The 26,073-nt window shown below is 37.9% G+C and overlaps 1 protein-coding gene across 3 annotated transcripts in view; it reads left to right on the forward strand.

Moving 5' to 3' along the window:
- Nucleotides 1-26,073, forward strand: part of cpne5b (copine Vb) — a 107,323-nt gene that overhangs the window by 40,444 nt on the left and 40,806 nt on the right. For all 3 annotated transcript variants that reach the window (XM_067505453.1, XM_067505455.1, XM_067505454.1), the window contains one exon: nt 21,071-21,134. In XM_067505453.1, coding sequence (XP_067361554.1) covers nt 21,071-21,134 — 64 coding nt within the window. The remainder of the gene's footprint in view (nt 1-21,070; nt 21,135-26,073) is intronic.

Genomic DNA, 26,073 nt, shown 5'->3' on the forward strand with positions numbered 1-26,073 from the left:
GTAGAAGACAGTAAACAGCATGCAGTGGAAATGTCTAACATGGATCCAATAAACTACGGCTGAATGATAAGAGAACATAATTGAATTGCAGTTCTTCAGAGCAACATTGTGATTGCAGTTTAATTGTTTGCTTCCTTTATTTCAGTATGACTAACTGCAAAGAAGCTATAAAATATGATAAAAAGACCAACCCAACACTGAATAGGACACAGTCATCATATCAACTGCTATTTCATGTAGGCCATGCACACACACACACACACACACACACACACACACACACACACACACACACACACACACACACACACACACACACACACACACACACACAAAGTAGAAAGCAGTCAGATTGTCTTTCAAATCACAAATCGTAGCCAAGGCTCAAATTGCAGCCTTACAGTTTGAAAAACACATTCTGTTATACTGCAATATTGATTTGGATATAATGAATTGCTCAGGCCTGCATTAAACATTGGTTGGGGTATTTAAACACGGGACATACGCATATACAATAAAAACTGTGAATATGCTCCTGCACATGGATGAAACAAAAACAATATCTTGATGTGACTTCGTGGCTTTTTTTGACAGTAAAGTCAGGATGACAGCACAGGCCTCCATACAAAGTGCCGTTGTTATTTTCAGTTTTCTATTTTATTCGACACAAAATGATGAACTTTCTCTCATAATTAATCTATTCCCTTTTGGGCCACTCAAGCACACAGGAAACACCCAACACAGAGCCTTACAAACACGGGCACCAAAGGGATTAATTTGATGTATATAACAGAATATAAGTACACAATATGCATACTGTATATGAAAGCACAACACCTTGTATACGGCCATGCTCAGAGTTACTCTGATATCTGCTGTTATACAGTTATACATAACAAATCATGCTACTTTTGATTAAGGCAGCCAAACTAAATGACATATTTTGATGAAGGAGACACTTCAGAACACATACTGCACAGACTAAAACGCTATTGTAAGACAACTTTCACAACTACCTGTCCACTGGCAGTGAACCAGCCAGAACATTACCTACTTGTGGTTGTTACATACACAGCAAGCTATGAGACTCTATATGTATCCCTGCCCACCACTACATTGAAAACCTCAGATGGTATTAAATGTATAGGTGATAAGTGTATATTTTCATAGCAAAATATCCAAACAGCTGTGTGATTTACTTACTTTACTCTTTATTGTGTGAAACATAATCAAAGTATGAATTAGATACATGTAAATTGTACTATTGATGCATTGCCTTGTGCAGTATGTATTAGATAATTTCCAATAGTTGTTTGTAAATCCAAGGTCACATGTATGGCATAAAAACAAACAACATGCACAGGACAATTCCCACATGTAAAAGAGGCTTTTTAAAAAACAGAATAAGCTGTGAAAATGTCCACCTCACTATCACTATAGCACCAAATGGGAAATGGCTGCTCTAAAAACTTGCTGTGTTGTGTCTTATGTTTGTTGTTTTGAGAAAATGTGACTGCTTTGTACTTTGTGTGTGTGTGTGTGTGTGCATGTGTGCGTGTCTGTGTTGTGTTTATATTTTATGAACATGGGCCCATGGCATTTTTGACTGCAATGATGAGCCAATCTCCGGTATGAATCTTCTCTGACAGAGAAATACACAACGTTTTTTCTCCTCTGTGCACCATAATTACTTTAATAGGTTGCTGAAAGGCTGGTCAGTAAGCCTAGTGTGTGTGTTTGTGTTTCAGAGGGAAAGACAAAATCATTTTCCTGCACCAAGAGCCAACAGTGCCTCACTGAGAGATAGATTTGACCTATTACTGTATGTTAACATAAGAAGTGCACCTTGTGTAGCTAATTTAACATGCTGCTGCTTTACTGTTCTAGTATTACCCCAAACACAATGTTTATACAAGTGAGCAATTGATTGTACAAAGGATCCTTAAGTTGTTGCTGTGCTTGCAGTAAAAAAGCCTGTCATTGCACAAAATGTGCTAGTCAATTGCAGGTTTGCTGATAGGGTGGAGAAAAGATCTGAAAGCAAACAGTTTGATTACCAGCTATTTTCCCTGCTCAATTTAGTCTTGCTACAGTTGATCCATTAAAAAAACGTAAAACATAATTTACTTACAGTACTTTTCTAATTTATAATTTATTTTTCTATACACTCAGTGTTATTGTGGCATTGCTCTAGGCAGTTGGGTCATTAGTAGAGTTTTTTCAAAACTTCTGATGTAATCCACTATAACAGAATTGTTACAAATGTTACCTTTACAAAACTAATAACAATCCATTTTGTTCAAACTCAGAGGTATCGATGTCATGATCTGACCATCACACTCACTTCCCGCCCTAGACTTTTATTTTGTACCTCCTTTTCTCCACTTCCTGTCCCCCAGTTAATTTCGACAGCTTCACCACTCGTCAAAAGTCAATTGTTTTCACCTGTTCCCCTGCAGTTTAAAACCCAGTGCTCCCTTTGGTTCCATGTTGCATCATTCATTTGGTCACTCATGTTGCACTCTGTTTTTGAGTTTACCAGTCTTGTGGGTTTTTGGAATCCCTGACTCTTGTTCCTATGGACGTCTGTTATCAAGTTCTTGGTCTGAGGTTTGGTCACTGTTTTGTCGTCTTTATTTGTAGCTCTGTCACACTGTCCTTGTAGTTGGTTAAATACAACCCGGGTTGTTGTTGTGTTTCGCTTCCCCACCTGCTTTGTTAGAGCAAGTGTTTTATGTCTGGTCTGTACTTTTTTTTTTGTTGTTGCTTATTGTCAGTTTATTCCCATCTAAGTTTTGGTTTTGTGTCCCTCATAATCACTGTGTCTTTTAAGGTCCACCTTCAGCCTCTTAGTTGAAGTTATTTCTAGTTTATTCCTTTTTTGATGTTCTATGTAATTTAACTTAGTTTCTTGGTTCGTGTAGTGGGTTGTGTTTCTGTACTGCTGTCTGTAAGTCTAGTCCCTTGTTATTCTTCACTTCTTGTTTTGTTTTAATATTAAAGCTTCCCCTTCATCATACATCCCTCTGTTACTTTTGGGTCCACATACAAAAACCTGAAAAACGATACAACTTTGTTGACTGGTCTCTTAACTTTCAATGTGCCAGCAGCAAAATTTTACTCACATTTTCCAAAATCTGTCAGAAAAGTAGAAGTTCTCAGTTCCTGTGTATATTTAATGTTTTTGAAATTGTGAAGAGTTATGGATGGTTTTACAGTAACACTCCAAATAAAATGGTCCAGTCTGTGTTGATGACAAGCCTCCACTTTCTTTAATTTTGTTTTAACAGGCATTGATGCTTGCTCAACATTTGAAAAAAGTAAAGTCCTTAATGTGTTTAACTTATTGCTCATTTTAAAGTCCTTCAGCATTGTTTCTCTAAAATTGCCAGGGCCTACTTTAAACTACAGTACTTCATATACAGTAGTCATAAAGACAAAAGCACCACTCACAATCATCACATGGTTGAAAAGTAACAATACGCATACGTAACCTTTGATGCTTAGCCAAGCTTGAGTGGCATCCTCAAACCCCGAGAAAGACACCTTAAGTGTTATAAAAATTGAAGCACCCTTGGGTGGACCAATTAAAACCGAGAGAAATATGTTGGATTTTCTTTATATATTCAAGGTAGTTTGAGTGCTGTGTACATGCACATTCTCTATCACTCTTTTAAGGCATTAACAAGCCTCCCACAGCTAACCATAAACACCACACTTTCCAACCAATGCCTACAGAGCCGCTCCACTGCAGCAGATGGGGATTAAATGTCTCACTCAGGGTAACAGTGATGGCAGACAAGTAGCTAGTAGCTTGTCATTCACCTGAATTTTCCCTCACTGCATCACTGACATTCAGACGGCATGTTTGCTTGTCCTAATCCACTGCTGTCAGTTTACAATGGTTACAGTTTTACATTCTCTGATGGTGGATACCATGTTGTTAGGGACTGTGGAGGACAAGGAGATGCAATTAAGATAATTTAGTCTGACAATGAAGAAAAGGAGAGGCAGGGGAAGGTTGAAGACATCAGACAGATGTAGTAAAGGGGGTGAGGAGGAGAAGATGTGTTTAAGTGTTGTTTATCATCCACAACCATTTTGATATTCCCTGAATGTCAAGGCAGAGTAGGGAAATGGAGGGAACTTATTTGTATACAGCAGGGTACGATAACAAACCAAGCTTGACACCACTGCCTTCCTGTCTTATACTGATCCCACGTGCTCCTGGATAAAATGACAATATTTTTCAATCATAAATTTTGAGAGGAGAATATGGCTGTCGCCCTTTGTGTATATGTTGAACATTTACAGTAAGCTCAGCTCTGCAGTGTCAGAGATTATAGGACATGTATAAAACAGATTTCCTCTGTTTCATTTATATGGTCCGTTTGTAAAAAAAAAAAAAAAAAAATGTGAATTTCGATTGGTTTTCCAGGCCACAACCCTGATGCCATAGAGTCTAATGAAGCTGAGGTATGTTTATGGTGCTTTATGGAGCACAGTGACCTTTTAGAAACCTTAACAGCAACATTTCTTTCCAAAAGCATTGTCCTGGTAGATCTTTTTGTCGTTTTTATTTGAATTATTTCTTTCAATGAAACTCAACCATACTGAACACCACAAAGGACCTTCTGTCACCTTTTGGTTTGGCCAGAAGTTTGTTGTTGACTCCACTGGTTGTGGCATATGTGTCATATTGAAGGAAATAAAATAGCTATTATTCATTTATTCGACTCCCAAATTGGACCAAACGTAAAGAAGACTAAAATAAACCTACCTGACTGTGTTAGATGTAATGCTTAGTTCAAGCCATTAGTGTTTGAACATTTGTTGGTCTTCAGGGTCTGCGCCTCAGCACATTCAATATGAAAAAAAAAAAGGGTACCACTTTAAAGTGCTTGTTCTGATGTCTAGACATCTGCAGCTGGACAGTAGTGATAGAGACTGAGGTATTTTTGTAGATGCTAAAGTATAGCATCTGAGCGCTTGTACTGCATGAAAATTGAAGGTATTTCTAAGAAGACAGGCCAATCTAACCTTTGCTTCACAGACCCATGGCTATGATTGAGTTCAGGGCTGTGAATGCCACAATGGCAGGGTGGGCGCAAGAAGGTTAAATGCCTTTAACATGTATTATTCTATCTGCAGTTGTCTGGAAGCTTTTTACAGCCACACCTTCTCCTATGACATTGCAAAACTAGAGTTCTTGGAAATGTTTTGAATGCTCAATTTGAATGTTTAGATAGTTGTGAAAACTGACACATCCTGAGCTGCTGAGAAGCCACACTGGGAGTGGAGGATGCAAACATGGCCTTCAGCCATGTTTTGGTCCTCCAGTCTTGTGTTGCTGAGCGTGTTGGCAATGTGTTTGAGCTCATGTGGTCACAGGAGAGAACAGATAAATTAAAAAATTTCTAAGTGCTAATGTTTATAAGAGACAGATGTAATCGTTTTCAATGACTGCACTTGTTAAAAAGCATGGAGAGTGTTTTTTTTATTTTGCAGCACGGATGGATCATCTCATCTCTGCCATCTCAACTTCTCAGACCTAATTTTGACTTAAAGCCTGAGCTTGAGATCCTCTTACTCCAGCCACAATAACATATTCTTCTGGCTTTCTTCCCAGCTTAACCCAATTGATTTATGCATTCTTGGAGGGCACACTGCAGACTGTACTGTAACATTCGGTTTAGACCTACAGTAGAAGCTGTGAGTTCTTGGCCAGTGATTTTTTTCCTGACTGTGGAGGATATTGTCTATGTCAGCAAAAAACGCTTAATTATTCATACAGATGCAGTAAAGGATAGTGACAGCTTTGAGGCACCCATCTAAATCACACACTTTAACAGTTAGCTACTGTGTCCTGCAGGGAGGTTGGGACCTAAGTGTACTGCTCAAGAGCACCTCAGTGATAAGTGTTGGGGAGCAGGGTTTTCATCTGCCTTATCTGTTTGGACTTCTGCAGCAGGTTTGAAATTCGAAGAAAATGATTCTCTCTGCAGGCCAGGCGTGTCTATCTGACTATGTCTTAATGCTAATTTATTTCCAAATTCTGTTTCTGATCTTTTTACCCCCCCACAACACACACACACACACACACACACACACACACACACAACCAGCTCACCTGTCATGACACTACACTTATCTTTTTGTTGGTATGCTAGCAGCTATTTGTAACCCAGGCTTTGAGTGTGCCCTGCACCCCTTTGCCTCATCATCACCTATCTAGGATATGCAGATGCACATGAACACAGACGCAATAAAAAAAAAATAAATGAGAAAAAGGCTGCTGTAACAGGTCCATTTGGCATCTTCTTTGGGTGACATTTTTGTGTGATAAGGCTCCCATATATTTTTGTCTCCTGTGGAAAAAGTGACATTTTGTTCTGGTTATGAAAATTGAGTTTTCAGCTTTGTGAGCCCTGGATTTTACATTATTGGCTGCCTTTGTGGTTGAACTATGCTGCATGTAACACGTGCAGGTAAAGTTTAAAAGTGCAGATAGCTCACACATCTTTTTGACTTTTTGCTAGTCAAATACTTTGAGGCTTGTGTTTCCATAGCGACAGGATCTAGTTTACTGTAAGTGATTATGGAAAATCACAGAGTAAAAAGCAAATACTGTTTTGACCTTTCAGGACTTTTATGTGCAAACTTAGCAAAGACTTTACTAATAGTTTGTGCAACTTAAGTTTCTTCTAAACAAAATTCCTTCGTTTGGAGAAACAAGTGCTTGTAGTGGTGTTATTTAGCTATTGTGGATACCAAACTTCATCTGTGAAAGACGGTGGCAGAAAACCATCATAAATGTACCAAATTGTGTTGATTATACCAACACAGTTAAATGAATACCACTCTTTAAGTTTGTAATCCTTCAGCCTTGGAAAAGAGCTTAAGTAGGTAAGACCTACATCAACTTCAATGTCAACAGAAAGTGAAGACAACATTGTTCAGGTTAAATATGTGGTAGTAGTGGTAGTTCATTTATATTATGAAGGAAGGGATGAAAGGAGGATTAGAAAATAATGTGAGAACCAGTGTGTGGATAATACTATCCCACTAGTGAGGATTCATCCCCCAATTTGTCTAAAGACATAAACGCACACACAAGCATCTGTGTTTTCCTACTCTGGCACGGTGAGCTAATGGAGGTCTGGAACAGTGGACTGATAAATCTGTCATACCGCCTCCCTCTCTGCTACTTTTCTTTCTCTAACACTAAGTGATAGATCAAGTCTCTTCAGTGGCATCACTACCACAAAGAGACTTCTGGCTGGTACCATGCACATATGCACGCACGCACACACGCACAAACTCACATTATACAAATACATTAGATCTGTGTGCCTCAGCTCATTCACTGAGAAGCTATTCATAGCTTCTAACGCAATCTGCTACTCACCTATCCTCTTCAGTTTTATTCTGTCATGTATCTTTCATTCTCTCACCTTTGCCCACCATCTCACACACAGAGACACAGACATAGACTTGTCTAGCTCTTGTGATAGAAACCCTACCACTAGATCTATAATGCCAGTGCTTTGCTGCAGTACTATTCATTGGTGGCCTGGGTTCCTGACACAAGAGTCTGTTCGGGGAACAATCCACTGCAGAAGTAGGTTTCCTTCACGACAGTGATCATACAGTAAATATTTGGTATAAACCTCATTTCTTTGGAGGGTTTCAACGGTCAGAAAAGACTAATGACCAAGACTGTAATTACTACTTTAGGGCTCCTTTTCCACATCAGTACCTAACCTCTTCTGTTCCCCATGCTCTGTCTCTCTTTAAGGTCTTGGCTAATGGGAAGCTGGTGTTTTTTATGGGTCTGCAGCTGCCTCTTCTGGGTCACAGAGTAAAATCCATGAAAGAATTTGTAGCAAGTCAGATCTCCTCAGCCTACCAGACTAAAGCCTGTGACTCAACCTGTACAAATGTAATGGAATCTGTAAGAAGTTAACTGTGTGGCGCAGGAGTGTATGTAGAAGTTTTTTATTGGGGTGCCCAGAATAAGGTACGTGCTCAAAATAGGATGGCATGTTAGGAAGATGAATCAAAAGGTTTTAAAAAAACACAAAAACAAAAACATTTTCAGATAAAATCACTATATATAACTTGTGAATTTCTGTTTTAGTCCACTATGTTTAATAGTTGTAAATCATATATCATATACAGTATACTGTATAGACATTCGTTAAATCTGATAAAAGTATTACTGAAAACTATTTACATACTGGTTTTCATGTTCTAAATGAGTCAGCTAGAAATGTTAGACTAACATTTGTGGGACTAACATTTGTAAAATTACTAAACTAGCTACGGCTGATTAAATCTGTCACTGGCAGTTGTAAGTTGTCAGCAATGGTCACTGGCAGGAAATGATCATCCTGCTTTTTGTCTGAAATAACTAGAGCCATTGTTAAAAACATTTAGTGGTAAACGGGCCACTGTTATCATAGTAAACGTCAATTTGTTCCATGTGACAATGGGATGTTTGACAGGCTCAACAATAGCAACTCATGGAGGCTTAGAGAACAGTGGGGGCCACGGGGTTGTCAGCTCTCTTTTGTCAAACAGCAGCATGACTATTATCTGGGATAATCACTGGCAAGACTGAACAAAGATTCTCATCATTGTTGAAATTTCTACTTGTTTCTGATTGTGTTTCTTAAATTAGGTAGGGGCCTTTTAATCTCTGAATTGAAAACAGAGCAGTGTCACCAGGATAAAGAGAAAAATGGAAGGAAGGCAAGAAGAAACATTTTCCGGTGCCCCTTCTAGTTCCTGCTTTACAGCTGACATGGAAGGCTGTGATGCTGTGATGCAAAGTGACGGCTGTAGTGCCCAGAGCAGCTCGTGTTTGAGGAGCTAGGTGAGGTGAAACAGATGGTTCAGGGGTGCTGAGCTCCATGGAAATGTGCTTACAAGAGAGGGGGGTTGCCCTGCAGGACCTCTCTGATAGCAAAGGGTGAAGTCAAAGAGAAGTGGTTTGAACAATGTGTTGTGGAGGCCATTCATTTGGTGGTTTTAAAAGAAGACATTTTTCAAAAATACGTCTTCATTATGTTGATGCTGCCTGTTAACAAAGCCCCAGCCACTGTCGCTGCTGTAAAAGAAGCATGGTGAGGCACAGAACATAAGCTGTTCAGTTCAATTTTTCACAGCATCCATTTGGCTTTAGTACATATTAACAAAAGTGCACAAATGTAGCAAAGTGAGCATTTTATTTTACTCTGAAACATTGTAACCCAGCAGTTAAAATTACTGCTTTTTTTTTGGTTTTCTCATGGTGTCAGCCTCGCTTTATAAGTGTTACATTGCCAGAGGCTACATTTTTTCAATGTAAAAGTCAATATTGTCATATAATAAAGTACCCAAAGCAATTCCTGTTTTAATTTCCTCATTTACTTTCTCTGTTTAGAAACATATTATATCTAATTGTACAGTGCAACATTTATAACAACACAAATGTTGTCAGACCCATTTGTAAAAATCAGACTGGTTCAAATATTGGTCTATTCATGTATGATTTATGTCCTTCTTTGTAAATTTTGTCTGAAGAATCGTTCAAAGCCAAAAACTTAAAATTACTGTGAATCACATGCTGGTTAATGCCCAAAGCCCAAAACCCATTTCATATTTCAGAGCAACCTGTTACCTTCCTGCATATGTTAGCGTATTGGTTATTAGGCAATTTAATATTCACTTTGTCATATACAGTATCACCAGAATAAAAAATGAGCCTATATTAAACTAAAGCTTCTTTCAAACATATTAAACACATTATTCATGTCAGATTTATTTTTTTATTTACAAGAGATAAATGTGACTGACAGGTCTTATTGTGTAGGTTTCAGCATTTTAGTAGCTTTGTGGGGGTCCTTTGTTTCATGGGAATATTGGATAAAACAAAAAACCCACAACCACAGGTAATACAAATTTATTGTGGGAAACAGATGAAGTAAAAGGATGAGGGAAAGAACACATCATTTGATCTGGAAAGATAAACATTTTCTGTCTGGCTGCTTAGTTCAGTTTGTTTTCATGCCCTAGAGATTTATTAATTTTGTTCAATGCAGAATTCACTTTAATCTCATTTAAATCCATTAACACCAATAACAAGAGAGAACAATATGTGTTACTCTCAATTAATAACAAAGCCTTACAAGTCTCATCTTTGTAGTACAGCATGTATATGATTTTGTACGTTATATCATTAGAAATTCAAGTTGACAAATTAGTATTTAATTTCTTTAGTCCTCAATGTGCTATATGTACTACAGTCAAGTTCAGTCAAGTGTGAGTGACTGCCTCTGTTTGTGAAGGTCCAAATTATTCCATGTGATTTGACCAACAGAGTCTACAGCTTGATTGACGGATGCTACATTTCTGGGGAGGTGCATGTCAGGCTACGGTGTAGGGGTCTGTGTAAAGGGTCTGCAGCGACACAGTTCCTACGTGAGACCTATGACGTATTATCGATGCAACTATAAATCAAGCTTAAGATCTTAAGGTCAGACACGAACACACAGTCAATCAAACAAGCAAAGTTATCATGACAGTTATTATATCTTCCTTGAATTTCAGTGATTGCAGCACTAGATGATACACAATGATAAAAGTTGGGCCAGATTTAAGCTTTTTTGTTGTGTGACCCTGCATTGCCACCCCTGCTGTGCCAGCATAGCTATCTCATTCAAAGACTTTTGAAATTTTTTCTTTCTTCTTGTGAGCAAGATCCTGACACAGGTTAGGTAACCCCAGCACACCTATTCACAGCAAATGGTTAACAGATTTTTTTCTGCACCACTGCTTTTTTTTTCCTGGATAAGAGCTCATCCAGTATTGATACCCTTGTGTCTAATATCTCTGAGCAAAACTCCATTTCCTCTTCCTGCAGGCAGCAATTGATCATGGCTCACTCTCTCCAAGCTGTGCCATCTGTTTGGAAAACAATTTTTCTGTCATTGTGGATTCAATTGGTGTTATCAATCAACTTGACAGATGCAGTTTCTTGCACTAAATTAACAAATTCATGCTGCAGAGGATTAGCTGTTTTATCAGGGTACACCTCAACCTTGCAGTCATCTGGTTGGAAATCGGTAGACTGATGGGAATCCAGAGAACACACCTCTACTGCACTAAGCCCAGCTTGTTAGAACATTTGGAGATAGCTATTTTGGCAAACAGCATCGATTTTTCCTCCAAAACGAATTAGAGGACTCAGCAGCGTTGATAGCAAACAAAGCGTTATAGAGATTGGCTGCCATTGTTACGATGCTAATTGCCTAAGGTGTCATTTGGTCCCCAACAGCGAGAGGTGGATAAACAGTTTTACCCCTATTTCACATTCTGTTTTTGTGGGTGTAAACAAAGCAGGAGAAAGAGAAAAGAGTCCCATGAAACTCATGTAAGGAAATGTGTTAAGGTTTTTAAATGTGCCCCTCTTTGAATACTGACTTCTTTTCATTACGCTTTTCCCTCATCTGTTTTCTTTTTCTCAAATTATGCTTCCAAATATTTGCTTTGAAAGCTTCTGCATTGGTAGATGAAAGGCCTTTAGAGAGAAATGAAATATTAACTACAAACTCAATAATACGGCACATCAGTCAAATTGCACTGTCTCTGATTACCACATATGTCTCTAACTGCTTTTATTTCAAGGTACAAATGAGCCCTGCTATAAACTACAGCTCTGCTACCTTGAAAGACACAGCAGTGTTGCCTTTTGAGGCAGTATGTGCTTCATCTGAGGAATGATGGATACTGGGTCACTTGTTCTCACAGGCAGGATCAGGAGAGATACTTTAGCAGCCATTTCAATGAATTTCGTTGCTTTCCTGGGTGGCTGCACACTCGTTTCCTCTTCTATTTGATTAATGGCAATGTCTCTCTAGTGGCCGCTGTATTAAAGTCAAATGAGGTCTCGAATGGCTAAAGCTTTGTAGAATCAGCAGTGGGTAATTGAGGAGGTGGATGTCTCAGGTGGGGCTTTGTGTCTGCTCTCTGTCCTCACGGCAATAAAATGGTGTTTCACTTTCCCTCCAACAGACTTAGTGAAGTCAGTAATTGTGTTAGAGAGGCTTTGCTTCACTGCACCTTATTGAATGTTTCAATGCTTGTGTTGGGTTTTTAAATGTTACAGAGCTGGTGGTGTGGAAGAAACATGCGTCATCCCTGAACCCATCAAAGTGTGCTCAGTTTGTCTCCTGCATAATACAGTGGCAGAGGAGCGACAACAAAAACTCTGTAATCCACTGAATCTTCTCTAACCACTAATGTTGCTGTGTCGGAGACGTGTGCGACTTCCCACCCTGGAATTTGTCCCAGGAACTTCCAGATAAATCCTCCCTTAAACCTGGTAATCCTTAGGCAGTATATACTTAGCTTTACACAGGATTGTCTGTGATACCATAGCATGTTTGGGAAGTTAATGTGTAATACAGGTGTAGCAGAGCATTCCATCCCTACTGAGAATATGGCTCATCAGTCTCCTCCTCCTTCCAATTCAAGGAAGAAAGCAAAGCTACACACAGATGTGCGCATACACACACACACACACACACACACACACACACACACACACACACACACACAATATGAACTAAACATGGAAAAAGAAATTCATGAATTTGTCAGGTCTGACATTTCAACCTGTCTGACTGTTTTTGTTCCATTGTGACAGTATTTGACAGTGCCAATCAAAATCTGTCATATTATGAGCCACACATGTCTTATCCTGCTTGATTTTTAATAAGCCTAGTGCAAATAAGTGTCAGGACATTGTGTTACTGAATGCTGTCAGTGCGGCAGGGTATTGACCAACTCTAAAAGTAGGGGATGTTTTTTTAATTTCCTAAAACACATTTGACAGTATCATTGTTGTAAACATGATAACAGGACAAAATGCCAATTGTAAAGCTGATAATTGTGTAACTCTGGACACTTGCACAATCATAGGTTATAGATAGATTACACATAAAAAGTGATGCATTTCAATTTTTATAGCTTCTACAGAAAACATCTAAAGAGTTGTGTCATTGTAATACCACGTGAGGCTGCACCAGTAAAAGAGAAAAGTTTAACAGTGTTTAAGAGTTATGAAAGATCATGCTGAGACCCTTTTCACATGCTGCATGCTATAGTAGTAGTTACTGTATACAGCCAGAACACTGAAACACACCCTAATTACAATTTTAACAAAACGGTAATTCCTCTTTAGCTAAACATTTTGAAATGTAGCTAAAGATGAATTACACTAATACCAAAGCCTTGAACTATCTATCTACCTATCTGTTCTAATTGGTATGTCTACACTGTCATTTTGAGTTGAGGGTGCATTACCAAGGTAATCAAAAGAGGATAAGAGGGAAGAAACTAAAAGAATGTTAATACTGCAGTTAAGCAAACCCCTAGATTGTGTTGACTGCTAATGTTTTGGAAATTCTTACTTTCTACGTTATCAACAACTACCACAGTGTATGGTAAAAATCAGGAAAAGACTGTGTTATTGGTAAGTAAAACCTGGTAGGATAAAGAATGGCCATGGTTGTTTGAAATGTTTCCAGGTCTGACCAGAATTCTCCTGGATGAAAGTTGGACATGCTACACACCTCAACCAGAGTAAATGTCAAATTTTACACTGGATATATATGATCAAATTCATATGGATGTAGTTACTTGGCTGGAGGGAGCTGTTGATCGAAAATACCTGCTCTATCAAAGACTTTATGCTACAAGGCAGTAGGTCATTTATACTAACATTCTATGTATGGAAATATGCAACTGGCATGAAATACACACTATTTTCAGCTACAAAATGGCTACTGCTTATTTAAATAATAGGCATCACATTTTTTTTCTTGCACTGCGTCTCTGTTGTCACCATTTACTATAATTCTTTGTAAAACTTTGACTAAATGTAGAACATGCAGTATGTACAGTCTATCACGATATGAGTTACATAATTCAGTACTGATGTGATGAGTGATTAGTTCTCAAATGCTGAGTGAAATATTCCATTCCGTGATGCACAATACCCTAAAATGTCACTGTATGTTTGAAACCTTAAGAGCTCTTCTGGATCGTTAAGTGAACTGTGGGTTGAACAACTTTTTCCTGTACAGCATGATTTTTATATTGATGAATGTATCCACAATGGTGTTCACAAATGGGGTTTGATTTGTTAGATTGTTCAGACACAATTGTACCTGACAGTGCTCAGACCCTGACTTGATCCTGAAATGATCCGATGATAAAAGCTGAGTTAGGTCATCTGTAATATGACCTCATTCATATTTAGTTATAAAACTGGCAAAACTAAACAAAAACTACATTATTTTTATATTTCAAATGACTCACCTCCTCAGGTTGTTGATTTTATGCTCACATGTACAGTTAATGTTTTTTTCTTCTATCTGTCACATTGTGTTTTACTGCTGGGTTTGAAGAATTCTTTGTGTGACACCCTATTAATGTGCTTAGTGCTTCTTATTGGTCTGCTCCTTCAAAGATTTGTTTAACTATATTATGTTTACCTTGGTTTCTGCTATACGTAATACAGCATGGAAAGGTTATGGGAAAGAAACTGAATATAGTTACAATATGGCTGGAAACGTCTTAAGGGTTAGACACCACCCGGAAACTGCACAGCATTACATTTTGCTTTGCTTCATAGTGGTTAAACTAGTTTCTGCACTGGCACTGAACACTGATACTGGGCATAAATCATAGAGTGAAGATCGAACAAAATGGATGCAATTCTTTTGGATAGTGGCTTGGAATGAAGTAGAATCATTATCCCATATTATCCAGATTTTTATTATTTACAAAAACGTTTGTTGCACTTCCAAATGACCAGAAAATGTCTCTCTTTGCCCTTTCCAGAAATTATCATAAACACCATCTGTGTTTAGGGTGTTATTTTGACTACAAGATAACCCGATTTGCAAAAATTAATTATCCTAAGTGTGCATAAAATGAGGATGATAAAAGTAGTTGCTAAAGTTAAATTTGAAGCATCACATTTAGGACTCTATAGTGTTTACACTTCCCAAAATGTACTGATGAGATTTGGTCCATTTTAATGGCAGCCGATAATTGCCATCTCAGGTAGGCTCCCTAAAGGACACCCCTGTGGTGCTTTTGATTTCTAGCCTTCATCGCAGTGTGAGGTTCGTGGCATGAAGATCTGTGAAAGCCACCAGGAGGCTAACCACTCTGCCTTCTTTTATTTTTGATCACCATTTTAGAGAGTTGAATAGATTAGGTGACCTGTGGGTGGCAACCTGGCAGCGAGACAAACTCAAACACTAGTGCAGCTGTCACACAATTCACTGACAAACATGCAGCATAGTGAATTGACTGTGTTTAACTTTTCTAATTTGTGCTTTTTGTCAAGCTCTTCTTGTTTTCCAGTTACAGCATAACAGACTATAAAGGACTATATGTTAACATACTCTACATTTGCAGTTCACAAGGCACATACAGAACCCTGTACACAGCACAGTGCAAGGGGGCAAGATTTATGTGCACTTATAAGTTATGTAGCTACTAGCTGTTTCCAGATGGCTCTGTGAGATGGTGAAGAGAAATTCAGTCTTCGGGGAATTGGGTAGAAAAGTTGCCAGCACTTGCAATGAAGCTGCTTCAGTTTTGAGAAAATTTCCTCCAATGCACATGTTTCCTCTGGGGAGTTTTTGCAGCAGATGGTTGTCTATATGTGAAATGTTAGTGGCAGTCTTTCTTATCTCATCCTCATGTTATCTGGAGTTACACAGGTCCTTACTGGCAGGTAATGACAGCAAACAACATGCTTGGGAGTGTAAACAACTTACAATGCATTTCAGTCCAACCCTGCGTTCTAGTGATTTAAACTGGGGCAATACTGCCAGGTATTCAGCTTCTTCTTGCTGTTCTAGCAGCAGACAAAATTATGATTCTTTTTCTGGTTGATGGGGTCACTGATGGTAGTCCTCAGGAAATAAGTATGTAGTTGAGTCATCCTGCTCCTCTGCTTATTATTCTTCAGGCATAAATGAGCACAAGGAATCTACTCAAAGATAATTATGTCTAAAGGTGATGACAGCACCCTACTGTACATTGTAAAGTGAGTTCCTTGTCTCTTGTGCATTAACTAGTCTTTATTAATGATGAGGTCCACGAGAGTAACATCATCTGCACTTGCAACTTTTTATCAATTTTTAATAACTGATGAGTGACTTATACATGAATGAGTGGTATACTAGTGGTTGTGAAACAGTATATCCCATGCTGTACACACAGTATGGCAAAGCTCAAAAAATACTGATAATTACTGTTGATGTGAAATGCAGTGACATATCTTGAGCCATGCTACTGTAAGTTTTTTTGGATGACTAGAACACCAGCAGTGAGAAACAGCATAAGATGGCAGTAAAACATTTTAAATGTAGTTTCAAAAATACCTGTCAGTGACAGGAGATTATATACTGTAGCATTTTTTTTATTATGAGCATCTGGATTTTGCAACACTTTGTGGATAATTTGTCCCCTATTTGTTCTGTAACCTTCGTACCCTTCTGCCTCAGTTGAAGCCACTCATTCTGCTGTGTTGATCACTGGTGAATTTTCCATGCTCCCAGTCCATTAAATCAATGACAAGCTCTTCCTCACTGCAGAACTTGGTAGTGTGCTTCTTCTGGAAGACCCCCAGGGGATTCTCACTCTCAAGAAGTTTGATTATATTTAATGGCCTTTGGCTCTAGACACAAGTCTGGTGACTAAAACTATGTTAATGTTAATGCTTTTGTGCTTCAGCTTGAACCTTTGTTTGGTTAGGGGTTGTTAAATATTATACTGTACATTGTACTCTTACCAATGTACAGTACCTTCATGCCATATATTATAAACAAAACTTTTTAAAACTCTTCTGAGACCATTACATGTTAAAAGACTGGTTAAACTGTTTTCAATTTGCACTGAAAAGGAAAAGTAGCCTTTAAAATATTATATATATTTTATATATACAAAATTATTGCTTGAGTAAGTTCTAAACTGTCAAAATGTCAAAGTTAATCAGTTAAGTTAATTCTGTCTTTAAGTTACGTAACTGTCTCTCTGACACCTGTTGGTTGCTGCATTTAGGACCTTGCTCCAAACAGAAATATCTCAGCTACTGTAAAGTTATTCTTCGCCCCTCGTAGGATGAATACTAATATCCTTGATGATCTCCTAGATTCACCAGGAAGCTGATGTTTCTCAATTTCACTGTTGGACAGATTGCCATGAAATGCAACACATTTCTTAATATCTAATCACTCAGGTGGTCAGCGGATTTTTTTTTACCAACACTATTATGAGTTAAAAATGACCAAATGACCAATATTAGGTTTTATGATCTAAATTTTGACCTTATGACACTGTTTTTATTTTCCTTCTTGCCTTTTTCTGTTCAGGGTTGTAAGGGGCTGGAGCATATCCCATCTGCCATTGGTTAAGAGGCAGGGTACAATTTTGACAGGTCACCAGTCTACAGTATCTCAGGGCACAGACATACAGGAAACCATTCACACCTACAGTACAGGCAATTTAGAGTCACCAATTAACCTAACATGTATGTCTTTGGACTGTTGGGGGAAACTGGCATACCCAGGGGAAACATGCACAATACAGCACATGCAAACCAGGAAACTCCACACAGAAATGCAGCAACCGGCTGGTAGATCTTTTAGCTGTATGGCAGTGCCAACCACTGAAGCCACAACAAGATGCTTAAATGTTATATGCTTAGGTTGGCGTTAGGCATTGGGTTCTGATGGCTGAGGTTTGGGGAAGGGCTAAGGAACGGTACATATGCACAGAATATGTACATTTCCATGTAGTCGATTGGCAGATGTTTTTATCCAAAGTAACAAATAAGGATCAAACAGCACTTGGGGTCCAGTGTCTTGCACAAGCACATCCTAACATGTGAGCCATAAGTGCCAGGGATCGAACTTCCAACTCTCTGACAACTGGCTCTATATCCTGAACAGAAGGCTGCCCTTTGATTGCAAAGATAGAGCATTTACTTTAAAAAAAGAAGGATAATTTGTGTGTGTGTGGGTGTGTGTGTGCGTGTGTGTGTTCTCTTTACCAGCATACAATGTTTTTTTTATTTTATATTAGAGGTTCAAAAACACCTCTGTGTATAACCTGTGGGTCTTTGAAGCACTGTGTTAATGGATAAGTTATATGCACCGCTGCTTTGTTTCTAATAAAAAAGACAAAAAAGTCGTTTCTTTATTGTTTCTTTTTGTTCAGCTGTCCTAAGTTCTCTCAAGAATGGAATTATAATTTGATGATGTGCAAGTCAAAGAATAAAACTTACTGCCAGCCTGACACATTTATTAAATTATTGTTTTAAGTTCTTAGTAATATGGCAGCAGTATCTTGTGTGGCACCCTCAGGAGGTGTCTTCTCTGTAACTGGGACAAATTATATATCAAATCGGAGTCATTTCTCATTTACTGTTGCAAATCAATGGCAAGGTGCAAATTAGATCCTATATGATGACATTTATTGTCTTTTTGCCATATTTTCTTGAGAAAGGAGATGGGTGGGATTGTTTGCATGCGGGAGCAGGGATCAAATCCAAAGAACAGACTGTACTTTAGCACCAATTTTCTCTCCTGTGAGTTATCAAGGAGGGGGATTATGAATATTATATGCCAAATATGGCTGAGCAAAAGATCTTGCAGCTTGTTGCTTACACACAGAATAGTCAATAGACAAAAAATTATCAAATATTTTCATATTTTCTTTCAGGCAACTGATGACCAGAAAACAGGGCTTTGGATGAAAGTCATGTTCTGTAACTGCACACTGTTGTTTATTTTGGCTATAGATGCTTTACTCTGCAATTACTGTATAACCAAAGCTTGTCAGCACAGCACATATCCACTTGTGCAACTCAAACTCTTGTCTGTTGATTTTTAGCTTTTCACTGGATCTAAGATAACAAGCTATTTCTGGAAAGACCTAAGGGGGAATTGATTCAATTACAGGAAGTGAAGAAATGAGCAGGCAAGGATGTAGATATTACATCCTTATTTTTGAGTCAGTGGCTGATTGGATGCCCAGTGTGTGATTTTACTGTAGATGTTCAAAAGAAAAAAACACTGTCCTGTGTCTCTCACCCATGCGACCAGGATAGTTTCCCCACCTGAAGATCGATGGGAGTCTTTTAGTGTGGATCAAAGGTCTCTATCTACCTCTTAAAAGACACAAACACACAAAAATGCACAAAGAGCAGAAAGCACTTATACAACACAGCTGGAAAGCACTTTATCCACTTCTTTTGACCTTGTGTGCAAAACTCGAGACCATCAAGTCAAGCCCATCAATCTTTTGTGAAAATTGTTGGAAAATTGCTGCTGAAAGTAGCTCTGTTACTTTGTAACTTTAATTGCGCAACCTTGTCCCTGAACTGTCACTAGAGTTTATCTGATGGATACAGCAGCTACCTAGAAACATGTTTGGAAAGAAACAAAAGTCAGAGTCCAAACTGTATCTGGGATGGCATTGTAAGGAAGGTGTTGAGGAAGATGAATGGGTGTGATGTGTGTTGATCTATCTCTGTTTCATTCAAGTATTAACAGTTCATCCACAGTGTTTCATACTTTATGTCACCCTTGATTATTTTAATATTTAACCATAGTTCAAGCTGTTTAAGCAAAACTCATAAAACAACAGTCATGTTATTGTTTCCCAGAATAGTTATCGTTAGTAAGAAGAAAACAGAGAACCAGAGGTGGAGAAAACCTACTTTACTGTGTTGGAATTTTCTACTTCTACTACTGTAAATCAACATCTGTTGGAGTAAAATAAGTCCAGAAAAACAGTGTGATTTGCAGACACTTTTGAGACAGGAGTGGATGATACAAATATGTCTTTTGAATTAATTGTGTCCTGCTGGAGACCAGGCTAATTAGTTTGCCAACTGACAGCTAGCAGTTGGAAGTTTGGAGAGTTGGGGAGCTTCTCACCCTTCACTAACTTTTTACTAAATAAAATGGTGTATTATCTGGAGAGTAAAAAGTCAAGTCAGGCACTGAAGAGAAAATAGGAGGAATCAAGGGGCCACCTTGTCACTTTGTGCCGACTAAGGGCTGAATACATTTAGTCTTATATGACAGGATACTGGTAGTTCAAATGCTGAAACACAGGCTCACACAAGGACACAGATTGTCAAAAAGACATTACCATGTCATAAAAACAAACACATTTCCTACTGTACTCCAAACAATAGGTGACAAAGTAAGAGAAAAAGAAAAAAAGGAGTTTTAAAAAGCCTCAATAAAGAGGACATTTAAATCAGGCAGTGCATGATGCCTCCAGCATCCCTAATAACAAACTGATAAAGACTACAGCCTTTCAAGAGATGTACATTAGTTATTAATTGTTAATTTTTGGTTTGCACCATTGGATGTAGAGATAACTATCAGTGAAGTATATTGATACTTTAGACATTTTAAAAACCTGATGATCCTTAGATGTTACATCTTCTAAAATGCAATGTGCCTCCACAGATAAATCTAAGTGGGTTTACCTCTGTATTAAAAAGTCATCAGCTGCATTCATCAAAAAATTATTTTTTGAAAGCTTTTTTCATTTTGCTTGCAATCTGCCCAGATTTAACACTGATAAAGCAATATAATAACAGTGGCTATAAACCCCTTAAAATATTGTAGTTGGAAATATGGATCATAATGCAATATATTTACCTATTAGCCATCATTGAAAAAAAAGTTTATGTATGCTACAGATGACTAAACTTCTCAGGTGGTTCAGTGGAGTTTTTTGTTTAATTAAAATGTAAAAAGAAACCTGCACTAGACTTTCTGTAAATATCACAAAATGTCAAGATGAGCTATGTTAAAAGCGCTTTAAGTCATCAAGTATAACCAGAAGTACTTATTTAAAACTAGAAATTTTACATAATTGAGTTTTCACAGTAGCCTTCATTGGTCAGTGAGTGGACAAATACATGTATTTTACTTTTATTTCTGTTAAACCTCTGTTGTTTTCTCACTTTCAACCACAGGGGTATTCCAGGGAAGAAATGTGGCACAATCATCCTATCTGCAGAAGAGCTGAGCAACTGTCGAGTGAGTAAGCCAAAATAATTTCCCCTGCTACTGTATACACACATTAGCATGCAAACATCTGTCAGCAAAGCTTGGTTAGACTGAAATCGCAGTGAACTTAGCAGAGTGAAAGTTTGATGAGACAACTGATGAGTAGGCAAGCAGCCATGGACCAAGGAATCTTCCTGTTGACTTAATCTGAGAAAATATTTCCAAGAACAATCAAAACTGAAAAAGACTGAGTTTATTTTGTCTAATACCTGCGATTAATTACTGTAATTTAAATTTGAATCGAGAGATCTGTTGTCTCTCTTTCCGTCTGGCTATCAACCTACCACACCTCCACACAAACACATATGTCTCAGAATATAACAGACAGGGCAGCTGCTCTCACTCTGCAGAGTGGCCCGCAGTCTAATGAAATGGTCCAGGAACATGATGGGGTGAGTGCTGACTATCCCCTCTCAACTAGCACTGGGGTGTTAAGCTTTGGATGCTTCACTGGGTTCCCAGCACGCAGATTAGATGAGGATATTGAAAAGCAAGAGAGTGCAACAGAGCAAATGGCACAAAGAGAGAGAAAGAGACAGAGAAGCAGCAAAGGAGAAAGGGAAAAAATGGCACAATAAAAATCAAAGAGCAACGTGCAGAGATAAGAGGAAGAGAAATAGAGATTTGTGTGCGTGTGTCCATGTGTGTGCATGTCTGTGTGCGTATGTGTACGTGTGTGTGCGTGTGTGTGTGCGTGTGTGTGTGTAGAAGAGAGAGAGAATAAGTCAGACAGACAGAAACAGATACAAAGTCGGCGGAGTGAATCAATAGAGGATTATTTCACAGACGACATGTACAAGCTCTTAGCTATAAACACATCTTGGCTGATGATACACCAAGTGTTGGTTAATTAAAACGCAGCTCTGTCTGACCTTGTCCACTGTAGCCTGTCCATACACATTCAGACACAATCTTATGTTTACTACTTGTTAGCACACACAAACTATATACGATACACTCACTTCATTCACAGACCTGTTTAGAACCTGTCTTGATACCCATTTACATACAAACGCATCCATATTACACATCCATATAAGTCAATATGGATGTGTTTGTATGTAAATGGGTATGTAAAATCTAGTACATGCTGAAAAATGCCTTGTTACACTTTTCACCTTTACAAATTGAAATATGTATTTAGATAGATGGTAGAGCAGTTATGGAGACACAGGCTGTTGTCAGGTAAAATGTATTTAACCAATATTAGCTATGAATCACATGACTATGTGTTTAGCAATGAGGTCATTTGCAGTTAAGAACTGATAGAAAATTACTGTATCCCTTGAATCTCTGCAGTTCTCTCAGCTCAGACTTTTATAACATCTTTCACTTCACTGTTTTGGCTTTACAGTTTGTAACATTTTTGCCCATTCACACTTAGGTGTGTCATTTTAACCAGTAGCACACGGCTATTTTCGATGTTACTTTTGATGAAGATGACAAAGTTTATGACTAGCTGCAGAACGTAGCAGAATATAACATTTTCTGTAGCCCCTAAGGAGGTGATGGAAACAAAAAGAGATACTAATAGATAATAGGAAGGAACTTTTACCCTGCAGCAAGAAAGTCAAAAAAATCAAGAGATAACATCAAAAAAATTGTGGCTTTTATTGTAATAAATTGTGAAACTTATATAGTCTATAACTATTAGAGGTGAGTTATTTCAATCTTTCAGCTCTAAAAATCAAAAATCAAATTTTTTGAAATATCCCAATATTTTGGAAGTAAATGACTATTACATTTACTCAAATTCAGTATAAATATTGTGTTTCTCTCTGACTAGTTTAGTGCACATACTGTAACCACAATCATGGTAAAGGCCTGGTTGTTCACTGACAGCTGTATTGAAGCATATTCATGGAAAGTTGAACGGAATGAATGGATGTAAAGGTGTGTAAGAAATGGTGCACAAGCAACATGGCTGACCACAGCCTATCAAAGCCAATTCAAGAACTTAGGAGAACTTCACAAGGAGTAGAGTGAGGCTTGTGTCAGTGATTCAACAGACACCAAGCACAGACATGTTCAAAAAATTGGTTACAACTTTGGGACTCCTTGTATCCAGATATTCCTGAACCAGAGACAACATCAAAGGCAGACTACCTGGGCAAAGGAACTGTAAGAACTGTACCGCTGCTCAGTGGTTCAAAGTTCTCTTTTCAGATGAAAGTAAATGTATTTTTATTTGGGGGAGGGAGGGTTGTTTCAAGCTCCCAGAGTCTGGAGAAAAAAACTAAAGCCACAGAATCCAACGTATTTAATGCCTAATGTGAAATTTCCACATTCTGTGATGATTTGATGGAAATACCAATTTCCTTTTCCAGCAGGATTTAACATACAGCGGCAAAGCTACTACTTACTGCTTTGCTGACCGTATCATTGTGCTTGCTTGGCCAGCCAACTCAACTGACCAAAACCCCTCAAATATGTATTGTCCAAAGATTATTTGTAAGATGAGAAACACCCAACCCAACACCACACAGACCAGCTGCTGGTTGCCATTAAAAGCAACCTGGTCTTTGATGAAGACCGAACTGTGCCACAGGCTAATCGCCTTCATGCAACGCCACATTGCAGTAATTCGTGCTAAAGGAGCCCTATTGATTGCATAAATAAACAATTTTACCTTCCAAAGTTGAACATTTATATATTGTAATAATTGATCTTATGAAATATTCCAATATTTCAAGATAATGGAATTTGGATTTTCACTTGCTGTAAGCCATCATTAAAACAATAAAAGACCTGATGTGCAAAAAATCTACAATATATCAGTTTGACTTTTTAAATTAAATTATAAAAGAAATTACCTTTTTATGATATTGTAGTTATTTGAGATGCACTAGTGTGCCTTTAGTATCTTCTTGGTTCCATTAATATCAAAGCTCAGAGTCGTACACTATGCTTGACATCACATTACCCAGTATCTCCATACACACTGCCCATTACTTATATGCTACCACCTCATTCTATATGTAAGGCACAAACCAATGTGAGGGGTTGCAGCCGACCATCCTCTGAGCCACCTCCAGATCTAGTGTCAGAGCTGTGACCACAATCGTCATGCTGCTGATAACGAGGTACTGGTTCCTGTGTATGAACACTGGAACACCTTGTGTTTTAGCTCAGTGTGAATTAACAGACCTTAAAGAAAGGCCATCTGACCACCAACCGTTTCTTACTGAGCATATAAACTGCCATGTACTGCCTAATCAGATTTACTCAAACTGAAATATGAGACATGTGTACTCATAACAACAATAACATAACAATAGCAGTGAAATAATGCCGATACTTTAAACTGCATGGTTACAATAAATTGATTCCTCTTTTTCTTAAATAGAAGCTGTCCAATGCATTTTAAACTTTCTCACATTTCCACTGATCTCCATGTTGCCCTCATTGTAGGTTGCAGAGACAGACTGGGGAAGACAATATGCAACCGTGAACTAAAGTGATAAGCCATATGAATACCAATTTGAGTGTTCTGCCAGCAGTATTATGCAGAGATTAGTTTGAAACTACAACCACATACGAAATTGGCCACATACGAAATAAACAAATCTGATTTGGTTTCTCCATACTGTATCTTTCAGATGTAATTTGTAATCTTTCAGGACTTGTTGTAATGTTGCTTGAGACCTGTTCAAAATGCAATTTTGACTTAAGCCCTAAACACACATGAAAATTACTGAACTTGCCAACTTTAAAATACTGTATATTAATAATATTTCTACATCTTACCATAGCTTGGAAACACAAAGCTGGAGAAATGGACAGAGCCATACTCCCTTACAGTATTTACTCCACCTAGTCTGAGTGGCAGCTGTTACAGTAAATATTTTAGGTCTTGCTAAAATGTTACTGACATACTGATATATTTGAGGCTCTGCAAAGGATTTTACTTAAAGTGTTTTTCACAATCAAACAACTTCATGAATATGTAAGGCACAAGCTCTTTAAACTCCTTTTTAAAAAATTTTCACTTACATAACCTACAGTACGAAAATATGTTACATTTGAAAATTGTCCCGATTAAACTTCATTATCATGAAACATAAATATTCAAGTTAAAGTTAGAGCTGAACCAACTTATTTTTGTCTTTTGCATAAACTCTGGTTTCAGCTTTCTTTTGTAATGTAGTGCAAAAAGTCTGTCATGTGCAGTTTTTACTTCTGTACTTCTGTGGAAAGTGTTCTACCATTTTCAGAGGAGTTTGCATTAAACACCACTGGTAATGTTTTTAAATTATTTCAGGATATATTATCAACTTTTATAAAGGACAGATATTTAATTTATCATGAATGTGAGATGACAAAATCAGACAGGTCACTACAATTTTTGTAGTTTGTTTGTGTTAAAAACATAATAGAAATATAGACCTGCAGTATAGTGTGGAGCTGTGAATCTATTGGTTTTAAAAATAGCTGAAGTAAATTAAATTTTTTCATGCATGGTAAATTCCAGATGCCTAAAAGACATCAAAGGCCAATCACAAGCCTCTGTGTTTGTACGTTTTTAAATTTAACTTTAACTTTAACATGGAACTCTCAAGAGGTATTGTTTTTGCATTTGAATGGCTAATTAATAGAGAAAGCTGTGTTGGGCTCTTATTCACTGCAACAGGAACCTGGCTCCTTTTCAACCTACAAATTCTCTCTTCCAGTGCGACCATTGTATTTATTTTCATGTTCAGTGCATCTGATCAAAAGCTTTGTGTTTGAGAGGGCAGTAGTCAATACAACATTAATATATGTTGCATCATTGTGAATATGTTAAATAGCTGCGTAGATAGATCCATCTTCAGGATTCATGGATCGATTCCACTCTTTACCAACAAAAACAAACAAAGCAATACAAAACACAAAGAGTATTTTTGTTATCAATAAAGTGTTGTGATAAGTG

This window comes from Channa argus, chromosome 5 (assembly GCF_033026475.1).
Source record: "Channa argus isolate prfri chromosome 5, Channa argus male v1.0, whole genome shotgun sequence".
Taxonomy (NCBI): Eukaryota; Metazoa; Chordata; class Actinopteri; order Anabantiformes; family Channidae; genus Channa; species Channa argus.